Raw genomic sequence first — 20495 nt, 5'->3', positions numbered from 1 at the left:
AGTCCCTTAACACAATCATGGTAATGGGTATGGAGTTATAGATGCCACATAAACTGTCACATGAACTCCATTATCCATCAGTCCATCAAATTAGAATGCCTATGTTGGTCCAGCTCCGATCAACTAAAAAATGCACCTCTACTGAGCACGTCTGAAGCCAGGCTTCATATCTGTGACAGGAAGCAACCTTCATGAAGTTCAGAAACTGAAGTGAAACTTGGAACCAAGTGGCCAGGACAGGCAGTTTCTGATCTGCTTCCCTCTCGGTCCTCGGCCACGCCCATCCCCCCGCCTCTCCACATGCACCTGCCTCTCCATCACTTTTCATCTGACTCTTCTAACCAAGTCCTGTGGTCCCTTTGTCTAAGTTCACCAACCCAGAGTGTCTTTCCTGTAGAGTGAAGACACTGTCTCGGACTTTGGGTGGAAGTTATGAGTCGTGCGTGCATTTCTAGCTGGCTAAATGAAAAAACACTGGAGTACAGCAGGGAGAGGAAATGCTTTCGTACATTCGCCCAGAATGCAAGGACAAGCTGAACAAGAGAGCAAAGGGAACCAGCTCAGCAGTCACAGCCAGTCCGAGGCTGTCGGTGATGGGCATGTCTGCAGGGGCCTAGCCCCACGCTCCTCAAACATGGGCCTCCAGCAGGGTTTGTGAAGCCAGGAAATAGCACTCAGCCTCTACCGAAGCTGCTGAGCCCTCTTTCCAAAAGAGGAACTACATGAAGTGAATTCAATTAGTTCACACATGCACACATGCATGCATGCACACTAGAGCATGTGCACATGCACATGCGTGCACACACGTGAGGGGGAGAGAAAAAGAGAGGGATTGAGTACTGCAAAGAGGACTTAGATAGAGTGTGAGGCCGGAGAGATGGCCCAGCAGTTAAAAGTGCTTGCTCCCCTTGCCGAGGGCCAGAGTTTGGTTCCAAGCACCCATTTCAGGCAGCTGAGCTGCCTGTAACTCCAACTCCAGGGGATCTGACACACTCTGACCTCTGCAGACATCAGCATGCACAAGCACACAAATACAGATGAACAGACGACAGACAGACACACACGCACAGAGACACAGACACACACGAATAAAATCTTTAAAAAAAATCCAAGTTCTCAAAAATTTAGTCATTAGAGTTTCATTTAAGGACTTTTAAATGTTCTTTACCAAAGAATGATATCTGTTTCGTAATCTTTCTGCAAACACCCTTTATCTGGTGCACAGCTCAGCCTGGAGGAGGAAGTGTAGCTGTTCACACTAGTCAGGGGAAGAACAAAGGCACAGAGGGCCTGCACTAGGTCAGCAGGTACAGAGGGGCAGGGGAGGGGCAGCCCAGCCTGGCCTTTGCTGCAAGTCCAGGGATCTTTCCACAGTGCCAGTCTGGCTGCCTGGCATACCGGTGGAGGTGTTTCTTGGCGATAGGACACTAGCACTGAGCTCATCCAGCGTCCACAGAAGTGAGTAGTGTTTGCACAGCCCCCGAGCCTGCTCAAAGGCTGCTCTTGGTTTAGATGCCTGTGCTTTCATTCTGACTCGTGCCCCACATATGACTGATGGATTCTCAGAAAGGGTCCCAGTGATTAAAAAAAGAAGAGAAGAAAAAGCACAGACACCGTGCAAGAGCAGGAATGGGCCCTCTGATAACCACCCAGCCATTTGTCATTGTGAGCCCGGGGCTACTGATGTGAATGGGATACACAGAGGGGCCGATGCTCAGCTTCTCGAAAGCGGCATCAGAGACCCTTCCTTTGACTTTTCTACCCTGCCCCCCCCCCACTGCGTCACAGCCAGGGTATCTGATTTGACAGTCACTTGTGTCTATATAAGCACTGGACAGTGTTTCGGAGGGTACAGTTATCATTAACATTCCGGGCCAAGGAGGAATTCTGCTATCACTATTTGCTCCTCTTTTGCCCCAATTTGATGTCTATCCTTTCTACAGTTTTTTCAACTCTTCATTTCAAAGATGGCCACCTATAGAGACTGTCACCCCGCTTCCCACCTTCTGTCTCCTGCCCTTCTTTATTAATTTGTTCATAATGCATCTTGCACCAGAAATGTATTGACCTTGTGCTTCTGATCCCTGAGTCTTGACTGTCATAGTAAGGGCAGGTACCCCGGGTCTGTTATGGTGACCCCATGGCCAACACAAGTATTTGGCACAGAACAAAGCAAATCACCCAGTGATTGACTTACTTATTTCCTTCAGGTCTTGTCTAGTCCTGAATAGAGCTGCTATAGAAAAGACCTCGTTAAAATAAAAAGCAAGGAGGTCGGAGGTAGAAAGAGCTCTTGCCTAGCACATCCAAGACCTTCGGTGTGATCTTTAACAACCCCACTCCCATCCCAGAAAATTAGCAAGAAGCTATTGCAGTAGAGAAAAAGAAAAAGACTCTGGCTTCCTTTGTAGTCAAAGTTTCTAGTTTCTGATTGACTGATCAGTTAGGGAAGTGTACAGAATGGGAAATGTCAGAATGCTGAGTCAGAAGTTTTCGGAGCCTCTGAATGATGTTCCCAGGACCTATTTGTCTGGGCTGAGTCTCCTTTCTGCCTGGCCCCCTCTTCAGGATGGAAGTGGAAGCCATCGCAAACAAGCTTCCATCCGGACCTACCCAAGTCCCAGGCTTCATTAGGGTGCTGGGAGAACATGGGGAGAGGGCTGGGAGGCCCACTGACTGGTGACGTTCGTTTCAATGCTGCTATGTGGTAAGGGCAATAGCATAGACCTTTCCCAGGGCCCTGGGCTTTCTTCTTTGTCTGCCTGGCTTTGTTAAAGTTCACTTCTGGTTATTGCTAAAGGTCTAACTCAACCATCAAGCTTCTTGTGAAAGCCTTGCTGAATATCCCACTTGGTCCTCATTACTCTATGGATCTCATCACCCTGTTCATTTAAATGACTGCATTGGTTACTCATCTACATCATATCATATCTCTCTGCATCCAAGTTATGTGCCTTGTGTGAAGATGAGTAAGCACATGTGTATAACGATACAGGGGTGGTGAGAAGGTTCAGCTGGGAGAGCACTTGCTTCCCAAGCCTGGTGATGTGGGTTTTACCCCCGGAGTCCCATGGTAGAAAAAGAAAACCGACTCCAAAAGTTGTCCTCTGACCTCCACCTATGACACACTTACACACAGACTAAATAAATAAACAAATAAATAAATAGACTTTACAATCCAGCCAGTTACCTAGCTAACATTTGGATCTTCCCTTGGGGTCATACTGGATTATATGTATATGTATGTACAGATGTATATTTCTGTTTTCATTCAGGGACTCTGATTGTTTTGAAACATCCCTATCCAAGAATAGTGGAAGAGCCTTCCATTTATGAATCAGTCCGGGTCCACACAGCAATGCAGACAGGAAGAACAGAAAATGACCTTGTGCCCACTGCACCTTCTGTAAGTACCCACCATGCCCTTCACTGAATGTCATCAAATGTAGCAAGAACTAGTTCATGAGCTCACAGAAACAGTCTAGCTTGGAGCCAGCCTAGTGCCACAGTCATAATCCCAGCTCGCGGGAGTCAGAAACTTGAGAGTTGCTATGAGTTCAACCCCAGGCTAAGTAGAGAGTTCCTTGTCAGCCAGAGCTGTCTTGTAGGGCCCTGTCCTGTCTTGAAAAGCAAACAAATAAACAACAAACAGTATATTCTAGAGGGGGATATAAAACCCTGGAAAGTAATATAATATTTGAAGCCTATAACTCAGTTCATCTGGCCCAAGGAAAATTAAAAAACAAACAAAAACCAACCCCACAAATGCTTTGGCTGAGTGTTAGCTCAGTGTTTCTTTTCAGTACTTGCCTGGTATTGTGAGGTCCTGGGTTCCATCACCAGTACACACACACACACACACACACACACACACACACACACACACACACACACAGAGGCCGGGGGGATGCCTTAATGACAGGATTTAAAAAACTTAGAAAACATCATTGAAATGTCTCTTTAAATAGCCAAACAGGTTCGTGGTAGAGTAGATACGACAGGTGCTCATGGAGTTCACTAAGCAGTCACTCTGACAAGCTGCTTCCAACTCAGAAAAACAATTTCATTTGCAATTCAACCATCCATGAAAGAAAAGCCTTCTCCACCTTCACCATAAAACTTGGGGTGCATCTGGGCATTGTGGTCCACACCTTTAATCCCAGCACTCAAGAGGCAGAGGCAGGCAGATCTCTGAGTTCAAGGCCAACCTGGTCTACAAGAGTGAGTTCCAGGAGGGACAGGACTACCTAGAGAAACCCTACATATTTTTTGAATTACCAAAAAACAAAACTTGGGGTGCTATTTTTCTAGCCTCCATTCTTCACTGACTGGCACCCACAGAGAGAAAGTATTCATATTTGTTTGCAGCATGACCCACCCCCCCACCCCCCGCTTTAGTATGAGTGTTACAGAATCACTCATTGTTCCTCCCAGAGTCCATCCATGCATGTTCTGTGAGCCGCAGTCTGTAAGTTCCTCCTAGACCCCCCTTCCTTCCCCATCCTCACAATTCTACTTGCTTTCTCTTCCTGGAATGCTGAATACTTCTAGTAGGAGAAATCTCAATTTTTGCAGATAATAAAAATGGCAGTGCCCGAATAAAACACCAGGAACCTATCCTACATTTGGAAAACAACCACTTACAGTTATTCAGCGACCAATCATATTAAAACAGATGCAGCCTTCCTATTCCTGAAGTGATTGTTTTTTCTATTCTGATGCCAAAAAAGGCTTCCTTATATGTACCACGTTGGGTGTGATGGTAGGGTCTGGTAATTCCAACACCAGGGAGATTAAATTTGAGGCTAGCCAGGGCTATGAAGCATGATGCTGTGCCAATAAATAAGGAAGAAGGGCTGGGCTTTAGTCAGTGGGTAAAGCACCAGCCACACAACCTGGGGACCTGGGTTAAGATCCCCATGGCCATGTAAAAGCAAGACTCGGTAACACACACATCCTTGTTCCCTGTGAGAAGGTAAGAGACAGAGGCAAGGGAGCCTCTGGAAGCCTCAAGTCCAGCTAGCCTGGTGTATGTCTCTAAGGAGGAAGGAGAAGATACTCAAGGTTGCACTTTGACCTCCATGTACGTGCACACATGCATGCACACATGTGCAGCATATACACAGGAATAATTGCTTGTGTGTTTTTGTAACCTGAATAGTTAATGGTATGCCTTATTTTTACCATTTTCCTACAATCATCAAAAATTGGTTAAGAAAGATGGCACGTGCGTGTGCTCGCGCTTGTGCGCAGGAGGAGGGGGCTTTGTTAAAGAGCGAAAGGAAGCCTCAGCTGTTAGAACTGGAGAAATCCAGGAAAGCACAGTGAGTGACGCGTATTCCAGAGTCAGAGGGGACCAGAGACCAGACCAACACCTACAGTCTGCTCTGTTCTTGTTTTCTATTTTCTAGCCAGCCAGTTCCCTTCAGTTTCCTCTTTCCCCATTCTTAGCTCTCCACCCATCACGAAACCACCTCTCTATCAACTGGCTGCTTAACTCCACATTCTCCTCTGCTAGTCTTCATTCGTTATTGAGAAAAAAAACGTATACACTATATTCCGACCACACTTCCCCTCCCCCAACTCGTCCCAGATCCTCCCCATCTCCTACCCACCTAATCCATGCCCTTTCTCTCTTTAAGAAACAAACAAAAACCAAGAAATGTACCACAAAAACAAAACCCAAAATATACAAGCAAAATACCAACAAAACAAAAAATGCTCCCCAAAAGCAAAATGAGATAAAAAGTCTACAAAAATTCCAGTGAGTTTGCTTTGTGTTGGCCAACTACTCCCCAGGCATTAGGTATACTTTGAAGTGTGATCAGTTAGATGCCATTGAAGAAAATGAATTTTTCCTTTGCCAGCAGGTGTCAGCTACAGGTAGTTTCTTGGTTAAGGCTGGGAAACCATGTCCACCTTCCCCTCTTGGACCCTGATAGACTTCTGAAGATCAATGGTCAGTGAAATTCTGATTTACAAGTATCTTTTATCAGTAGTAAGAATCAGCCAATGTGTAATTGGTAGCTTTGGTCTTAGCAGGACTCTTTAGAGCTAATTATGGAAGTCATATTACTTGCTGTTGGCTTCCTCCATGTGCCAGAGAGTTCAGCTGCCCAAGCATGTAGACATTGTAACACAAGAGGGAAGCTTTAGAGTGTTTAGTGCTTGGTCAACAAGGAACACTCATTGTATAATGAGAGGCCCGTGAAATTTATTATGTAATGATACCAACCAAAACAATAAAGACTTTTTCATAGCTCCTGAACCATACCTCATCGCTCTTTGCTTACAGAATTCTGGATTGGCATGGTTGAGGGAAGAGTTCTGGTTGGATTGGAATTCTTGTCCCCTACTGAACACCACAGCTCTTTGTTTACTAATTGTCCCAAATGGCCATCTGATGTGGCACCTCTGTCTTCCAATGCAAGCTCTGAGGTGTCCACACTTCTGTTTTCTCTTTTGAGAATTCAGTTCCCGTCGGATCCCTGTCTGTGGAGGAAGAACATTACATCATACTCCTAGAAGAAGACCTTGCTTGAAGTAAAAATGAAAGCGGCCCCATTTCCCCCAAATGCAGGCACTTACATAAAATCACTTCACATCCTTTGTCAACTGCATTTAGGGAAATTATTACTCATGTACTGTAAACAGCAAAGCATTAGGTTCCTGAGGTAAGATTAAATTTAATTAATTCATTTGTTAAACAAACTGTTTTACGTGCCCACCATAAATCCAGCTTTAAACGTTGTGATTTTTGCGGTAACTAGGCAAAGACCCACCCTGTTGAGCTCCCATTTTAGTGCAGGTCACAGATGATAGATAATCAGCATAATATTATAATACTTAACGGGTTAAGGGGAAGACAGGGCAACCTCTCTGAGAAAGTAGTAACATTTGAACAGAAATGTCATTTAAAGGAATGAGAAAATATGTTATGTGTGTATATGAAATTGTCAACACGTAAAAATCTTTTTTATTTTTTAAAGAAAGGAAGGAACAGTTCACATTTAAGAAGTAACAAGATAGAGTAGGCAGATAAAGTAGGTAGAAAGTAACACAAATTCTCTGAGGCAGGAACTCCGTTGAGGGGCTTTAAGGACCAACAAAGTCAGCCATGCTGGGAGGAGTGAGCCGGACGGAATCTGAGACACAAAGGCACCAGAGAACCAGCTGGAGTTGCTTCCCAGCAGTAGGAAGGTTGAGGCAAGCTAAGTGTCCTGTTGTGCATGCATGAGGAATCATCATGGTCAAATGCCAACTACCTCCTTCACATGCTCTGAAAGCCTTCACTGTCCAAGGCAGAGTCTTTGTTAGGGGTCTTGAGAAAGTCTGACAGCGTTAGTCACATAATTTAAGTCTTCACATTTTGAAAAAGACTCCTAACTACTAAGTGTTCAGTGGACTTGTTGCTAAGTTAGGGGCAAGGAGACCTCTTAGGACACGAACTGGTCACCTTCAAGATAAGGTATAAGACAACATGATGATAGACTGAATGTAGTTATATTCCAGGAGTCAATATATTTCAAGTTTCTGACTCAGATTGGCTTAGTGAAATTTGCTGATCAATAGAGTGTAAGCAATCTCCATCGACTCCTGCTGCCCATCCCCCTACCCAGACTTCCTGCTCACTCACTGCTCAGTTCCCGGCCACTGCTACCCTCCTGTCACTGCAGACATCTACTTTACTGATTTCTCTGTGAAGCCACACTGTCTGCCACCTTCACCTGTTTGGAAAGAAGCCCTCATCCACCCAGCGGCACCACCCACACCAAGCTGCTGCTCCGACAGCCAGCATCACTGTCCATATGAATTCTCCCTGTTCCCGGCTTGGGCTCCCCCACGCTGCGCCAAGGTGCACAAATGTCCACACACTCATTCCATCTGAGGACGGCAAGGGAGGCGGCTTGGCTAACCCTTTCCTGTTGAACATTTAGGTTGTTCCTAACCTGGAGCTAGTTCAAACATCTTCTCTGCTACGGATCATATCCGGTTTAAGGATAAGTCTGCCATACAGTTATTTCAGTTCTCATATCTGGAAACTCTGGGTCAGATTATATTCTCAGCCTTTCCATCTTCAGCGTTTCACTTACCAAGATCACAGAAAATACTAGACATTAGTATATTAATTCAATAGAGGTAATATTGAGTGAGTAGCTTTATTTCTTAGCTTGAATTCAGTGGCTAAGTCTATCAGGATCCTTTACAAAACATTTTACCCTTAATCATTTTATCTCTTTATTACCTGTAGCAACCCAAAATGATAATTTTTAAAAGTTTTCTTAATAATTAACTTAGTTTAATTACTTTTTTTAATTTTCAATTTTTAAAAAATTTTAAGTATATGCTGTTTGTGTTTTGCCTGCATGTATGTCTGTGCACTATCTGCATGCCTGGTGCCCTCAGAGGCCAAAAAGGGCATTGGGTCCCCTTGAACTGAATTGTGGGTGGCTGTGATTACTATGTGGGTACTGGGAATTGAACCCAGGTCCTCTGGAAAAGCAACAAGTGCTTTTAACCACTGAGCCATCTCTCCAGCCCCTCAGTTTAATTTCTTCAACATCAAAATAAATCACAGTGATTATGTGATATCAGACTCAGCAATATTGGTTAACTTTACTGAAATACACAGTTAGGAAGTTCATCTTGACTTCTCTGCCATCAGAATTCCAGAAGTGGCTCTGGGCTATTTCTCCTCTCTGGTTCTTTGAACTTTGGAGGTTCCTCTTTCTATTCGGTAGGAAGAATTCACCTCAGGAAAAAACACTCTGGAAATTCCCATAAAAAGAACCCTGACATCAACAAAGTCATTTCCCAGATCTTATTTGTTTTCTTCTCTATAATGAAAGATATATTGCGAGAGCACATTAGAACAAAATAACCTCCCAGGAATTCAGTTTGTTCAGAAGGTTATGGGATTATGAAGGTTAGGGTCCCGGGCCTATGTAGATTTCCCTCCATTCATAATTCATAGATGCTAAGTACTGCTGTTACTTTTGAACTCATGAAACATAGATTAAAACAAATGATTCATTTGTATTTCAAATCCCATTTTGAATAGATGAAGTATAAATACATTTACACTCCTGAATATCTTCTTCATGGGATATGAGTCTCATGAGATGGCTTTGGAGTGGAGAAGAACGCGTAGGAGGAGGAAGACTGTAATAAAACAAATGTTGATAATTCTGCTTCTTAGTTCTTAAAACTTTAAAAGACAAAGCCCTGGAATAAAGAAATTCTTTTACTTTTCTTAATATACTGTCCCAAATGTATTGATCTCTTAGTAGCTGTCAGCATTTCCAAGACCCCACATAGGAGCCAGTGTCCTTAGACATCAAAGACCCTTCTATAAAGTGGCACAGTATTTGCATAAACTATATGCATCCTCCCTGTACTTCAAATCAGATTCCTTATCACACCAGTGTAGTATAAATACCAGGTAAATGGTTAATAGACTATTTGTTTGGGGGATGATAAGTAAAAGAATCCGTACATGTTCAATACAGACTCAGCACTCTTTTCAAATGTTTCAGTCCATGGTTTGTGAACCCAAGAGTGCAGAGCTGATAGATACAGAGGCTTAAGGCCAATTGTACTATCGAGCACCCATGACATATGAGTGCTTATACACTAGGATTCCTACAGCAATACAAGCTGCTGCTGTTCACAATGCACACTGACAAATACCGGTGGGTAATTATTTTCAAATCACGAACTTGAGGTAATAGAGAGCCTTTCCAGTGATGCCTGTTGATATGGAATACACCAGACAATCCAGTCCGCAAAGTGTCTCCCACAGCACCTGGGAGAGTTTCAAGGTGAAGAACGGGAGAGGACCAGGTAAAGATCAGCAGCGAGCATGTTCTTCCTAGAGCAGGGCGGAGGGGCAAGCCTGCAGCTTTGCCTGGAGTAAGGGCTCGTCCCCTAGCACAGGAAGATAAACTAGGACGGAACACAGGCCAAATGCGACAATTCTCGGCTTCATTCTGGCCTTTTTCTTTTGCAGCTCGGCACCAAGGAAGGCTACCTCACCAAGCAGGGCGGCCTGGTAAAGGTAAGGGAGTGTGGTTTGCTCATGCCATCACAGGAAAGACAACACATCATAGACTCATCCCTTAAAATTGACATATATATTTTTAAAGGACAATTATAAACTTATTTTAAGCCACTTACATTTACCTGAAAAATAACTTGACTGTTCTCTGGCCAAGCCCTGTGTAAGTAACCTGCAGTCCATATTAAAAAGGAAGCATGGTGGAGCACGTTCAGTGGAAGGGTTAAGAACAAAGGGGGTAAATTAACTCTTGAACATTTCTGCTCTTTTTGTTTTTAACATAAAAGTCAAACTTTTATACAATGCTCACTGAAAGGTAGGCCAAATACATCACTGGTGCTTAAAAAAAATATGTTATAACATGCCAAAGTAAACATAATTTAGATCTTTACAAGTCCAGGGCGCCTGACTGCTCCCTGTCTGCAATTATACCTGTAGCATTCTGTTAAACTTACATGTGCCATGGCCACCATCACTCAACATATCAGCTCCACTCATGCTGTGTCGGCTCTTGTCTATTTTAGGGGTCAGGGCCTTACCCCTTCTCCTGTGAACCAAACTGCTTGACTCTATCCTAATCATGCAGTTATCCATGTCCTCACTAGGCTGGATTCTCCCTGAGGGTGGGAGATATTCACATTTGTAGCCTGTTTTTTGGTTTGTTTGTTTTGTATTCAGATAGGGTCTCACTCACAGCCCAGGATGACCTCAGATGTACAACCTTACTTCTCACAGCCCTTAGGGTTAGGATTACAGGTGTGCACAACCATGCCTGGCCTGAATGTTTATTCCTGAATCTTCTACTGTCTCTTTTGCCAGCTGAGACAGATCGGCACTTTGTTAGGATATAGGAAGGAAGTAGCAAGGTTTTGTTGTGAGTCCATGGCTCTTCAGGAGAGATTCAGTGTCATGTGGTTAAAGGTTCCTAAACCTCAACTGGCTTATTTGTGAAATAATAGCAATAATAATGATAATAATAATAGATGGTCTTGCTTTATATGTGCTAGTTATCATATATTTAACTAAATATATATTATATATAAAAATAAAATTTCAAGAGTATACATGAATATATATGTAAATTTTTGGTGTGGGGATATAGCTCATAGTAGGTTCTCAAAACTGATATCTATTTTTTATTATAGTGTCAATAAAATAGAAACTTGAGTGGCTTGTTAGGAATCACCCTGAATGTTTACAACAGCTGCATTATTCATTTAAATAAGCTAGCGGTATTTCTATTGTGATCTTAGAACACAGAATCATCATTTTTTAATAGCTATTTTGAAACTTTTCTCAAAAGTGATAGATAAAAATATTTTAGGCTTATTTTTATCTTATCTTTTATATACTTTTTAAATGAAAATAAACTATCAAGTTTAAATATTACATTCTGTACTCAAAACTTAAATTTTCCCCCTCAGACCTGGAAAACAAGATGGTTCACTTTGCAAAGGAACGAACTGAAATATTTCAAAGACCAGATGGTGAGAAAGACATCAGCACCCCGCTCCCCCTTAGTCATCAGTTCTGTAAGGTCTCCAGCACCCTCTGAAACAGAGTCCAGAGACCCGAGCCTTTTCAGTTTGTGTTTATAATGGGGGTGGGGCACACTTGCCACAGAGTGTGTTTGGAGTCAGAGGACAAGCTGTGGGAGTTGTTTCTCTCCTCCCAAAGTGTGGTTCCTGGGAATCAATCTCTGGTCACTGGGCTGGATTTGGCCACAAGCATCTTTACCCACTGAGCCATCTCCCAAGCCAAGGTGTGGGCACTTGATCCCTGATCAGCTCTGACTCTGTGGTTTGCCTCCAGAGGCCGCTTGCAGGTCAGCACAGCTGTCCCTCTGTGTGGGGCAATGGAATTCTTCCCTTGCCATACTTTATGAACTGTCCCTATGAAGCAATTTCTCCTTTTATTAATAGCATATCCATTGCTTGGGTCCATTTTATCATGCCAACTTAAAATGATTCTCCTTCCTTTTTGTATACAAATTTTCTACAGAAGTAGAAGTTTATAAAAAGGATGGGGGAAAATATAACTCCTTTCCATGTGTTAAAAATCTATCTCTGTCTGATGTAAATTGACAAAAGCAACCTCTTTTTTAAAAAGATATATTTTATTTTAAGTTATGTGTGTGAGTATGTGTCTGATTTTTGGGTATATGCACGCAAGTATTGGTACCAGCCCTGAGGCATGGAGACTTTTGGTACTGGAGTTACAGGCAGTTTTGAGCTGCCTGATGTGGGTGCTGCGCATCGAACACAGATCCTCTGCAAGAGCAGGTCACCCTCCTAACCACTGAGCCATCTGTGTAGCCCAGCAAATGTCTTCCCATTGCTTAGTCTGTGAAAGACTAGTTCCCTTTGTCAGGCTTTCCCATCCTCCATCGTCTTCATGAAAGGAAATTGACAGTTGCATGCAGCAGAAACCTTGTAAAGGAGTGAGGGATGGACACACATGTCTGTTTATTCTTATGACATAGTTTGCTTTTTTTCCCCAGTCACCAGAACCAATTCGGATCCTAGACCTAAGGGAGTGCTCAGCTGTTCAATTTGATTACTCACAGGAAAGAGTAAACTGTTTCTGGTAAGTTACTTTCATAAAGGAAATGTTTCTAAAAGTCTTTAAGCCAAGGAGTAAAAAAGCTACCTGTCTTAACGTGTACATGTCTGGATCAGAGGGACATGAACCTGACCCAAGGTTAGCATGTTAGCACCTCCAGTGCAGAGGACACTCGCCTGGTCTACAGTGGCTTCCACAAAGAGACAGGTTGGCTAGGTTCAGGCTGTGCACTGCACAGCTGGAACACATTCAGCCATTCACGTCTCAACACAACTTCCTCCCTGGAGATTTTCCTCTCAAGTTTAATTATCCTTTAGCCAGCTCCAGTGATGGTCGATCTGTATTGTTAGGGCAGTGTCTGACTGACAGGTGGAAGTGTTTTGCTCTGATACAATTAGCGGACTATGAAACACTTCTGATACAAACAGCATCTTGATAAAGGAAGGCATGGTTTCTTCTCTACCAACTTTTGTCTGAAAGTTTCTCAAACTTATCCAGACTGCGAGATGTCAACTTTTCTCTGTCTAACCTCAGCGCATTAAGAACTTGCCGGATTTTCTTCATCACTTCTTTTCCTGAACCAGTTGAAAGAAAGTTGCCAAGATACAGCGTCCTGATCACATACCCTCTGAAAATAAAGACAGTATATATAGAACTTAATTTTGCTATTACACCTGAGAAAGTGAACAATGTACAGTATCGACCAGCGACAGGCATCTTTTTAATACCTGCCCTATGATCTAGCAAAGGTTTGTTTTTCTTGAGTAACAAGAACTTGAGAGGCAGGTATACTGTGACAAGGTCTCACCCACGGTCTTTATCATCCTCTTAACTTTCCTCCAGCTGGCTCCTTCAGATCCAGGTGGCCACTTTCAGCCCTCATGTTTTCACAGACATGACGAAAGACGTATCAGCCATGCCTGGCCCTTTGTATCAGGAAAGCCAATGTTTCCCTGGAAACCTTGCCCTGTGAAGCTTCTGCATGACTCACTGGCTGCAACATAAATTACCATAACATCATTATAATCATAACTGGCTTAAACTAATTATAATTTATTGCCCGGGCTTCTGTTTTCAAGAAGAAAGGGAAATTTGTGTGAATTTATAGAGCAACTCACAATTGATACTCCCCAGGGAGTATCAATGACGAGTCCAGAAACCAGTTTACACTTAGCATGGTGTCCAATGTATCCAATGTCAGCATCCCTCCTTCTCCAGCCCTATCCACTCACCCACTCAACCACCCACAGGCCTGATAGCTACAAGATGTGCCTAAATTTCAGCTCAAGGCAGGAGGATCAGGAATTCAAGGTCATTCTCCGCTACATAGCAAGTTTGAGGCCAGCCTAGCATACATGAAAAAAAATACAGATAGGAAAAAATAGTATTTGTGTCTTGATTGTGAGGATAGAAAGAATAGCCAAGATATGTTAGGGTTAACTTTATCGCTCAAATAATTTTGACTAAATAATCAGAGGCAGCAAAATTAAGACTTATCATATACCTACCCAATCTTTTGTGCTGAAAGAAAGGTTCGTTTTCTTTATGACAGAGATTAAGTCATGGGAAGAAATGGGTGAAATAGCAAACTGAGGTATTTTTGGTCCCCTTTTCCTACGTAGTCTTTATATCTCCAGGAGGAAGTGTTGCCTTCTTTAAAGCAGCCAGTACAACTGAGTTCTTTCAGCAAACCCTCTTATCTGCCTGGCTTGTCCTTTAACCTACGGACAGGCTCTGGACCACTGTGGGGCTTGACTGAATAGACTTATATTCCACCGAAGACATGCACAACAAAAGGAGGTGGATGTGACCTGGACATATACTTCTTCTGTGAAGTCTCCTGGGAGAATACAAATCTCACTTGCAATAACACAAACTTAAAAACTTCCTAGGCATTTCTGCCATTGCTGCAGGAACTGCTCTGTGTGCACCAATTCTTCAAAGTTGCCCTGATAATTACGGGAGCCCTCGTCAGTTCTTCCTCCCCTGGAGGCGCTCAGGCTATTCAACCAGGATATATACAACTAGCCATACTGACGGTCACACGTTCTTTCTTTTCTTTCACCAGCTTAGTGTTTCCATTCAGGACATTTTATCTGTGTGCAAAGACAGGAGTTGAAGCTGATGAATGGATCAAAATACTGCGATGGAAGTTGGTGAGTTTTAAAAGTCCCCGGAAGTCTTGTCTTGATAACTAACGTGTTGATGACGTCAGGTATACTCCAGTTGTCAGAGCAGGTCCCAGAATCAAAGGGAAGTAAGTCTGTCTGCAACTCTGTGGAATCATCTGTGCTTGCTTAAGGGGTATTAAAGGAAAGAGGAGGTTGTAAGACGGAAGGGTGGCGTTGTGCTTGGACTTCAGCATAGCCTCAGTCGTAGCTGCTGGCAGTCTTCCTGTAAGGTGTGTTGGTCAGCCCCATTTTCTCTAGAAGAGAATATTGGGATTGGAAGGTCTCAGAGAGGGACGTTGACATATGCTTCAACTTGGAAAGCCTTTCAATTGTCAAGGAGGGAGCTTGGGGAGGCGCTTGGTTCTCAGGGTAAGCTGCACATTGTGTATCAAGCACCAAAGGCGTTTTACCTTCCTGCTATGTACTTCCCAAAGGGAGGACAGCTAAAATAACTCACCAGTCCTTACATTTTTCACCATGTATGTTATAGGGTTGATAGTCAAGTACAAGTTTTCTAAAATTTCCTGTAAGTGTAATTAATATGTTGGCAGAGTTTTTCATTGGGATCACTGGTCCATTCTGTCCTGACAGCTGGCTCCCAAATAACCACACAGAGACTTATTAGTTATAAGTGCTCGGCTGTTATGGCTTAGGCTTGTTGCTAACTAGCTCTTACATCTTAAATTAGCCCATATGTCTTATCTACACTCTATCACATGGTGGTACCTTTTTTGGCACTGCATGTTCATCTCACGCTTTCCGCTGTGTCTGGCTGGTGACTCCGCCTCCTTCTTCCCTGCCTAACTTCTACCTGCCTAGCTATCGGTTGTTTAGCCCTTTATTAAACCAAGCAGAGTGACAAATCTTCACAGTGTACAAAAGGATTATTCCATAGTAGTGAGATTATATATTAGTCTGGTTTTTATTTCTTTCATGAAGTGCACGAGGCAAGCTACTTATGAAATAAAAGAGGTTCACAGTGTTTGAGGTTCAAGGGCATAGCACTCACATCAGCTCAGCTTCTGAGGAAGACCTCTTGGGAAATGAAGACAGGGATATGTGGAGGATGGGAACCTCACACTTCCAAACAGGAAGCCAGAGATCAAGTGGGGTTGAGGGGGTGTGGGTCAGCTCAGTCTTCTAGAACTCTCTCCAGGGCAGTGCTCCCTTCCAACGGCAGTGTACCAGTAACATAAGGACGTCCTTTCTTTTAAAGGCTTGATCATATCAACGCCACCACCCTTGGGAACAAGCCTTTACATACTTACTATCTTGAAACCTATGGTGTATCCAAAGGCAAAACACCCTTTTCTTAATCAGTGTGTGTGTATGTATGTGTGTGTGTGTGTGTGTGTGTGTGTGTGTGTGTGTGTGTGTAGTTATTGTATCTATAGGTCTGAAAATGGATATCCTTAAAGCCAGGCTTATAGCTCAGTGATAGGAACAGTCCTCCTGGGTAAAAAGGTGTGTGTGTGTGGGGTGGGGGGCAGCTGTGAACATTGCTGAGCATCCATGTGTTTTGGTTTTTGGTTTTTGTCTTTTTGGTTTGAAATCCAAGTTAATACAGTGCCCATTTTGAGACTGCTTCTGTGCTGATTCTGAGTGGGGAATGCTTTGTCATGGCCAACCTGGGCTGAAAATGACTCCATTTCTAATTCCATGTATTTTGTTATTATAAGAATGACACATAATTATTATAGAAAATTTAAATTTAAAAGTAGTTTAAATGTGTATTTGCAGATTTCTCCTGGCCAACTGGATCTTTAAAAACATAGCCCTTCTCTGGTGGTTTTTCACTGGTTCCTTCCTCTTAACAGTATATTATCAGCATCTTTCAAAGTCCACAACTGCAGACATGAATCTTCCTTTGGATTGGACAGTGCTGTGTCTGTGCTTTCCTAGGAAAGTATCAGATCGATTCCCAAAGTGTAACATTGTAACAGCCACTCTATTATGTCTGGATCGAAAATTAAAAACAAACATTAGGCGGGGAGGCCTGTCTATAATCCCAGCACTCAGGAGGCAGAGGCAGGAAGATCTCTGTGAGTTCAAGGCCAGCCTAGTCGACAGAGCAAGATCCAGGACAGGCACCAAAACTACATAGAGAAAACCCTGTCTCAAAAAACCAAACCAACCAACCAAACACTAAAACTTGGTAGAGGTGTGGTAATTTATAGCAGCATGTCTCCTTTACTGCTCAACATGTCTTCCTTACTATTTCAGAGTCAGTATCTCAAAATGACTCAATAATAGATATTCCTATGTTTCATTACAGTCCAAACTAAGAAAACAGCTGGACCAAGGAGAGGACACTGTGCGATCTCGGTCATTCATCTTCAAATAGAACTTTCTTGGCTCGGGCAAAGTGGAACGTTCCAGGTGCTCTGATCTGCGGCAGGCTCCAGAGGAAAGGTCATTAAAGGATTTCCTCGGAAAACAAACACAAAGTAGACCGTGGTGGGGAGCTGAACGTGGTTTGCTGATTCACAGAAAACAGCTGGCAGGACCAGCCATCTGCTCAAGACCGTGGAAGCAGCACCCGGCTGACGGAAACTGCCTCACTCCCACTTCCAGGTGGAGCCACTCTCAGAACACGGTGCAAGAAGAAGAGTTTGTTTGCTCTCACGAGGCTCAGGCTTGTTGACTGCAGCTGCCTGGCGTCGGGCCTCAAGTCACTGTCGGCACAACTTAACTTCAGATGTGTTACTAAACAGCAGTATGTTGGGGGCTCAGGCTGCTCCTTTAGGAAGCAAATTAAGATAATAAACACCAAGGACTTTCAAAGGAGGGGCTGGTTTTGTTTTGTTTATATACAAAACCCTCAAATAGGGCTGAAGGGGTGGCTCAGCCATTGGAAGTGTGTCTGCTTTTGCAGAGAACCTGCGTTCAGTTTCTAGGACCCCAGACCAAGTAGCTCACGACCACCTCTAACTCCAGCTTCAGAGGGGACAGATGCCTCTGATGACCTTGGGCACCTGCACACAGGTACACATACTCACACACATGCACATAATGAAAAAAATCATTTAAAAAGTTTTCAAAACTAAAACTTAAAAAATGTTCATCCTGTTTATTTTTCCTTTCAAACGGCTTAGATATGAGGCTGGTGAGGTGGCTTAGTAAGCCATCTTAGCATTTGCCACGCCACATTCAACAACCTGAGTGGGATCCCCAAAACTCGCATAGACGTGGAAGCAGAGAACCAACTCCACAAAGTTGTTCTCTGACCTCTACGTGCATGTCAGCATATGTGCCCCACATCATACATATACATACAATAAGTCCTTTCTAAAAGCTTACAGATCCAGTGGATCCTTTACTTCTAATGATAAACTGTAAGAACTACATGTCTTGTGGGTAACTAGACAGGAAAAAGTAAATTAATGTCTAATAAAGGGTGAGGATGTTTTAAACAGCAAGAAAATGCACGTTGGAGAAGGGTGATAAGCAGTGGGTGACCTTTAGTTTAATGGTTATCATCACAAATATAACACACTTATAAGCACTCAGTTATCTTTAGCTGCCATTTCTTCACATTAGTTGAGACTTTTCCATAAAGGATGCCCTCTGTCTCTCTCCAGGTCACTGTATGAGAGGAGCCCCGGGAAGCACCCCAAGATTATTAAAGGGCAGCTGCTGTCCCATAGCTGTTGCAAACGGCAATACGAGGATTGAATTGCAATGACATACTCGTGTTCAGAGGTCATGAATAGATTCAAACTCCTATTCCCATTGCTGATGTGGCTTTTAAAGATGGAAGTTAGAAGGGACACAAAGGGGTGACAAGCCGAGAACTGGTGCCGGGCTGCTGGAGCTCTGCTCTTGCAGTAGAAGGAGACAGTGGTTAGCACTTTCGTCAATGTGACCAAGATACCTGAGCAAACAGCTTACAGGAGTGATTTACTTCACTTCATGGCTCGAGATGTTTCAGCTCACTGTGGTCAGGGTGTGGTGCAGGTGCTCACGTCATAGCAGGCAGGAAGCAGAGCAAGGCAGTAACAGGAAAGAGAGGAGGCAAGATGGAGACTCCATACGTCATTGTGAGTGGCGTACTTCCAACCAGGCCCCATCTTCTACATTCTGCCACTAGTTTGTTCAAATTCTGACCCATTTGGATGAAATAAATGGATTACACCTGTCATTAGGTCAGCCCCCTTCTCTCTGGAATGTCTTCAAGGACATACCCACGAGGTATTTTTGGCATTTCTCAAGTTGGCGTCAAGATTCATTCGTAGTACCTTGTTAAATTTTTTTTTTTCTGTTGTTTCAACAGCTGAGACTCAGAAATTGTTTTTTCAAGAGGGTTTTTGGAGCCAGGTTGTGGATCAGTGGTAAACTCCTTACTGCAAGAAGGGGCATTTAACTTGTTATGTTTGTGTTCTAAGGAATAAAGCCGTGTCCAGATAAAATGTACTGTCGAGTTTGCAAGTAAGGAGTAACAATGGCCTCACCTTGAGAGCTAAGGTTTCGTTTCCTTGGAAACAAGTCTTTCTTTACGTGTTAAATATTCTTTTTACCTTCTGTAAAATTTATTTATATCCTTTGGTTCTGTTTATTGAATAAAAAGTGCATGATTTTGTTGTACTTGTCTAATTATGTTCTTAGGATCAGGTTATATTTTTATTGCTTTTGGAGTAGAGTAAGGTAGAAAAGACCACTCAGCAACCACTGATACATTAGTGATCTACTCAAAGCACTGCTTGCACTGCCTTTTTGCCAAGCATGACTTCACCTGCCAACCTGGAACAGGGTGACCAGGAGAAACAGCTGAACCAATGGGTGGCTGCCCTTAACAACCTGCTGACTGCCACCGGAAGCGTCTGTAAACTCTTGCTTGGCCACCCACCTTGTGGTTTAGAGTGGAAAATAGGAATACAAGCTGCACCCAGGACGGAAGCCTTCCAGGTGCTGGCCTGGCCATGGTCCACCTGTGATGTTGCCTCTCTCTTCCACTCACATTACTGCGGGAGCGCTTTCTCCAGAAAGATTCCCGCACACTTTTAAAACTTAGATACAACTGATTAATATCATAAATAACAATGATACTTCAGTTACAGCAGGAGGCACATAAGACTGGAAGCTTAGGAAACATCTGAGTCCCTCCAGGGATTTAGTTGAATATGGAAAGGGCAATAAATACATACATGACCATATACAGCAGTCAATACTGTGAGGGGTCTGCAAAGCAGTGTAGGAGAGTGGGCAGGGCATTAGACCATGTTAGAGGGGCTGACATGAAATGGGGGAACTACCACACACACCCCTACTTGCCTAGGATCAGGTTATAGGCTTTATAGGCTTTATCTGCTTTTGGTTGTTCAGGGAGACCATCATGCTTTTACCTCCAGAGAAGAGCTTGATTGGGGGGGTGGGCTCTTAGCTAGTTCCCCAAATCCAAAATACCAGAAGGGAGGGTGTTATGTGTAGATAACAGATCAGAGCAGGGGGATGTGGGAGAAAGGTGAGTGAGGCATGTCTCTTCAAGTTCCCCTAAGAAAGACACAGCCACATGTTGGCAATTGTTGTCAAGATTCCTTCTGGGGAAATCTTACTCCACATATTCTTACAAGGACAGTAAACTCTCCCCTTGGCGAGGGAAGACTAGTGCAGCTGGAGAGGCTGTCCCCTGCTTCAGAGCCCCTGGGCATTAGAACACTGTGAGGTGTGTCGTGCCCCCCCCCCCCACTCAGGTGTCATGCAGCAGC

The 20495-nt window shown here is 43.5% G+C and overlaps 1 protein-coding gene across 1 annotated transcript in view; it reads left to right on the top strand.

Annotated features, from left to right (window-relative positions):
* The window catches only part of Dapp1 (dual adaptor of phosphotyrosine and 3-phosphoinositides 1), a 50801-nt gene extending 31427 nt beyond the window's left edge, over window positions 1–19374 (top strand). Inside the window, exons 4-9 of the mRNA XM_052731717.1 lie at window positions 3276–3406; window positions 10010–10057; window positions 11482–11544; window positions 12558–12643; window positions 14688–14775; window positions 17066–19374. Of these exons, the coding sequence (XP_052587677.1) occupies window positions 3276–3406; window positions 10010–10057; window positions 11482–11544; window positions 12558–12643; window positions 14688–14775; window positions 17066–17134 (485 nt within the window). The 3' untranslated portion in view covers window positions 17135–19374. The remainder of the gene's footprint in view (window positions 1–3275; window positions 3407–10009; window positions 10058–11481; window positions 11545–12557; window positions 12644–14687; window positions 14776–17065) is intronic.
* Window positions 19375–20495: the final 1121 nt, after the last annotated feature.

Source organism: Peromyscus californicus, unplaced genomic scaffold, assembly GCF_007827085.1.
Source record: "Peromyscus californicus insignis strain IS unplaced genomic scaffold, ASM782708v3 Scaffold_9__1_contigs__length_137607984, whole genome shotgun sequence".
In the NCBI taxonomy this organism is placed as follows: Eukaryota; Metazoa; Chordata; class Mammalia; order Rodentia; family Cricetidae; genus Peromyscus; species Peromyscus californicus.
The sequence above is the reverse complement of the archived record's forward strand: the minus strand, read 5'-3'. Positions and strand labels throughout refer to the sequence as shown.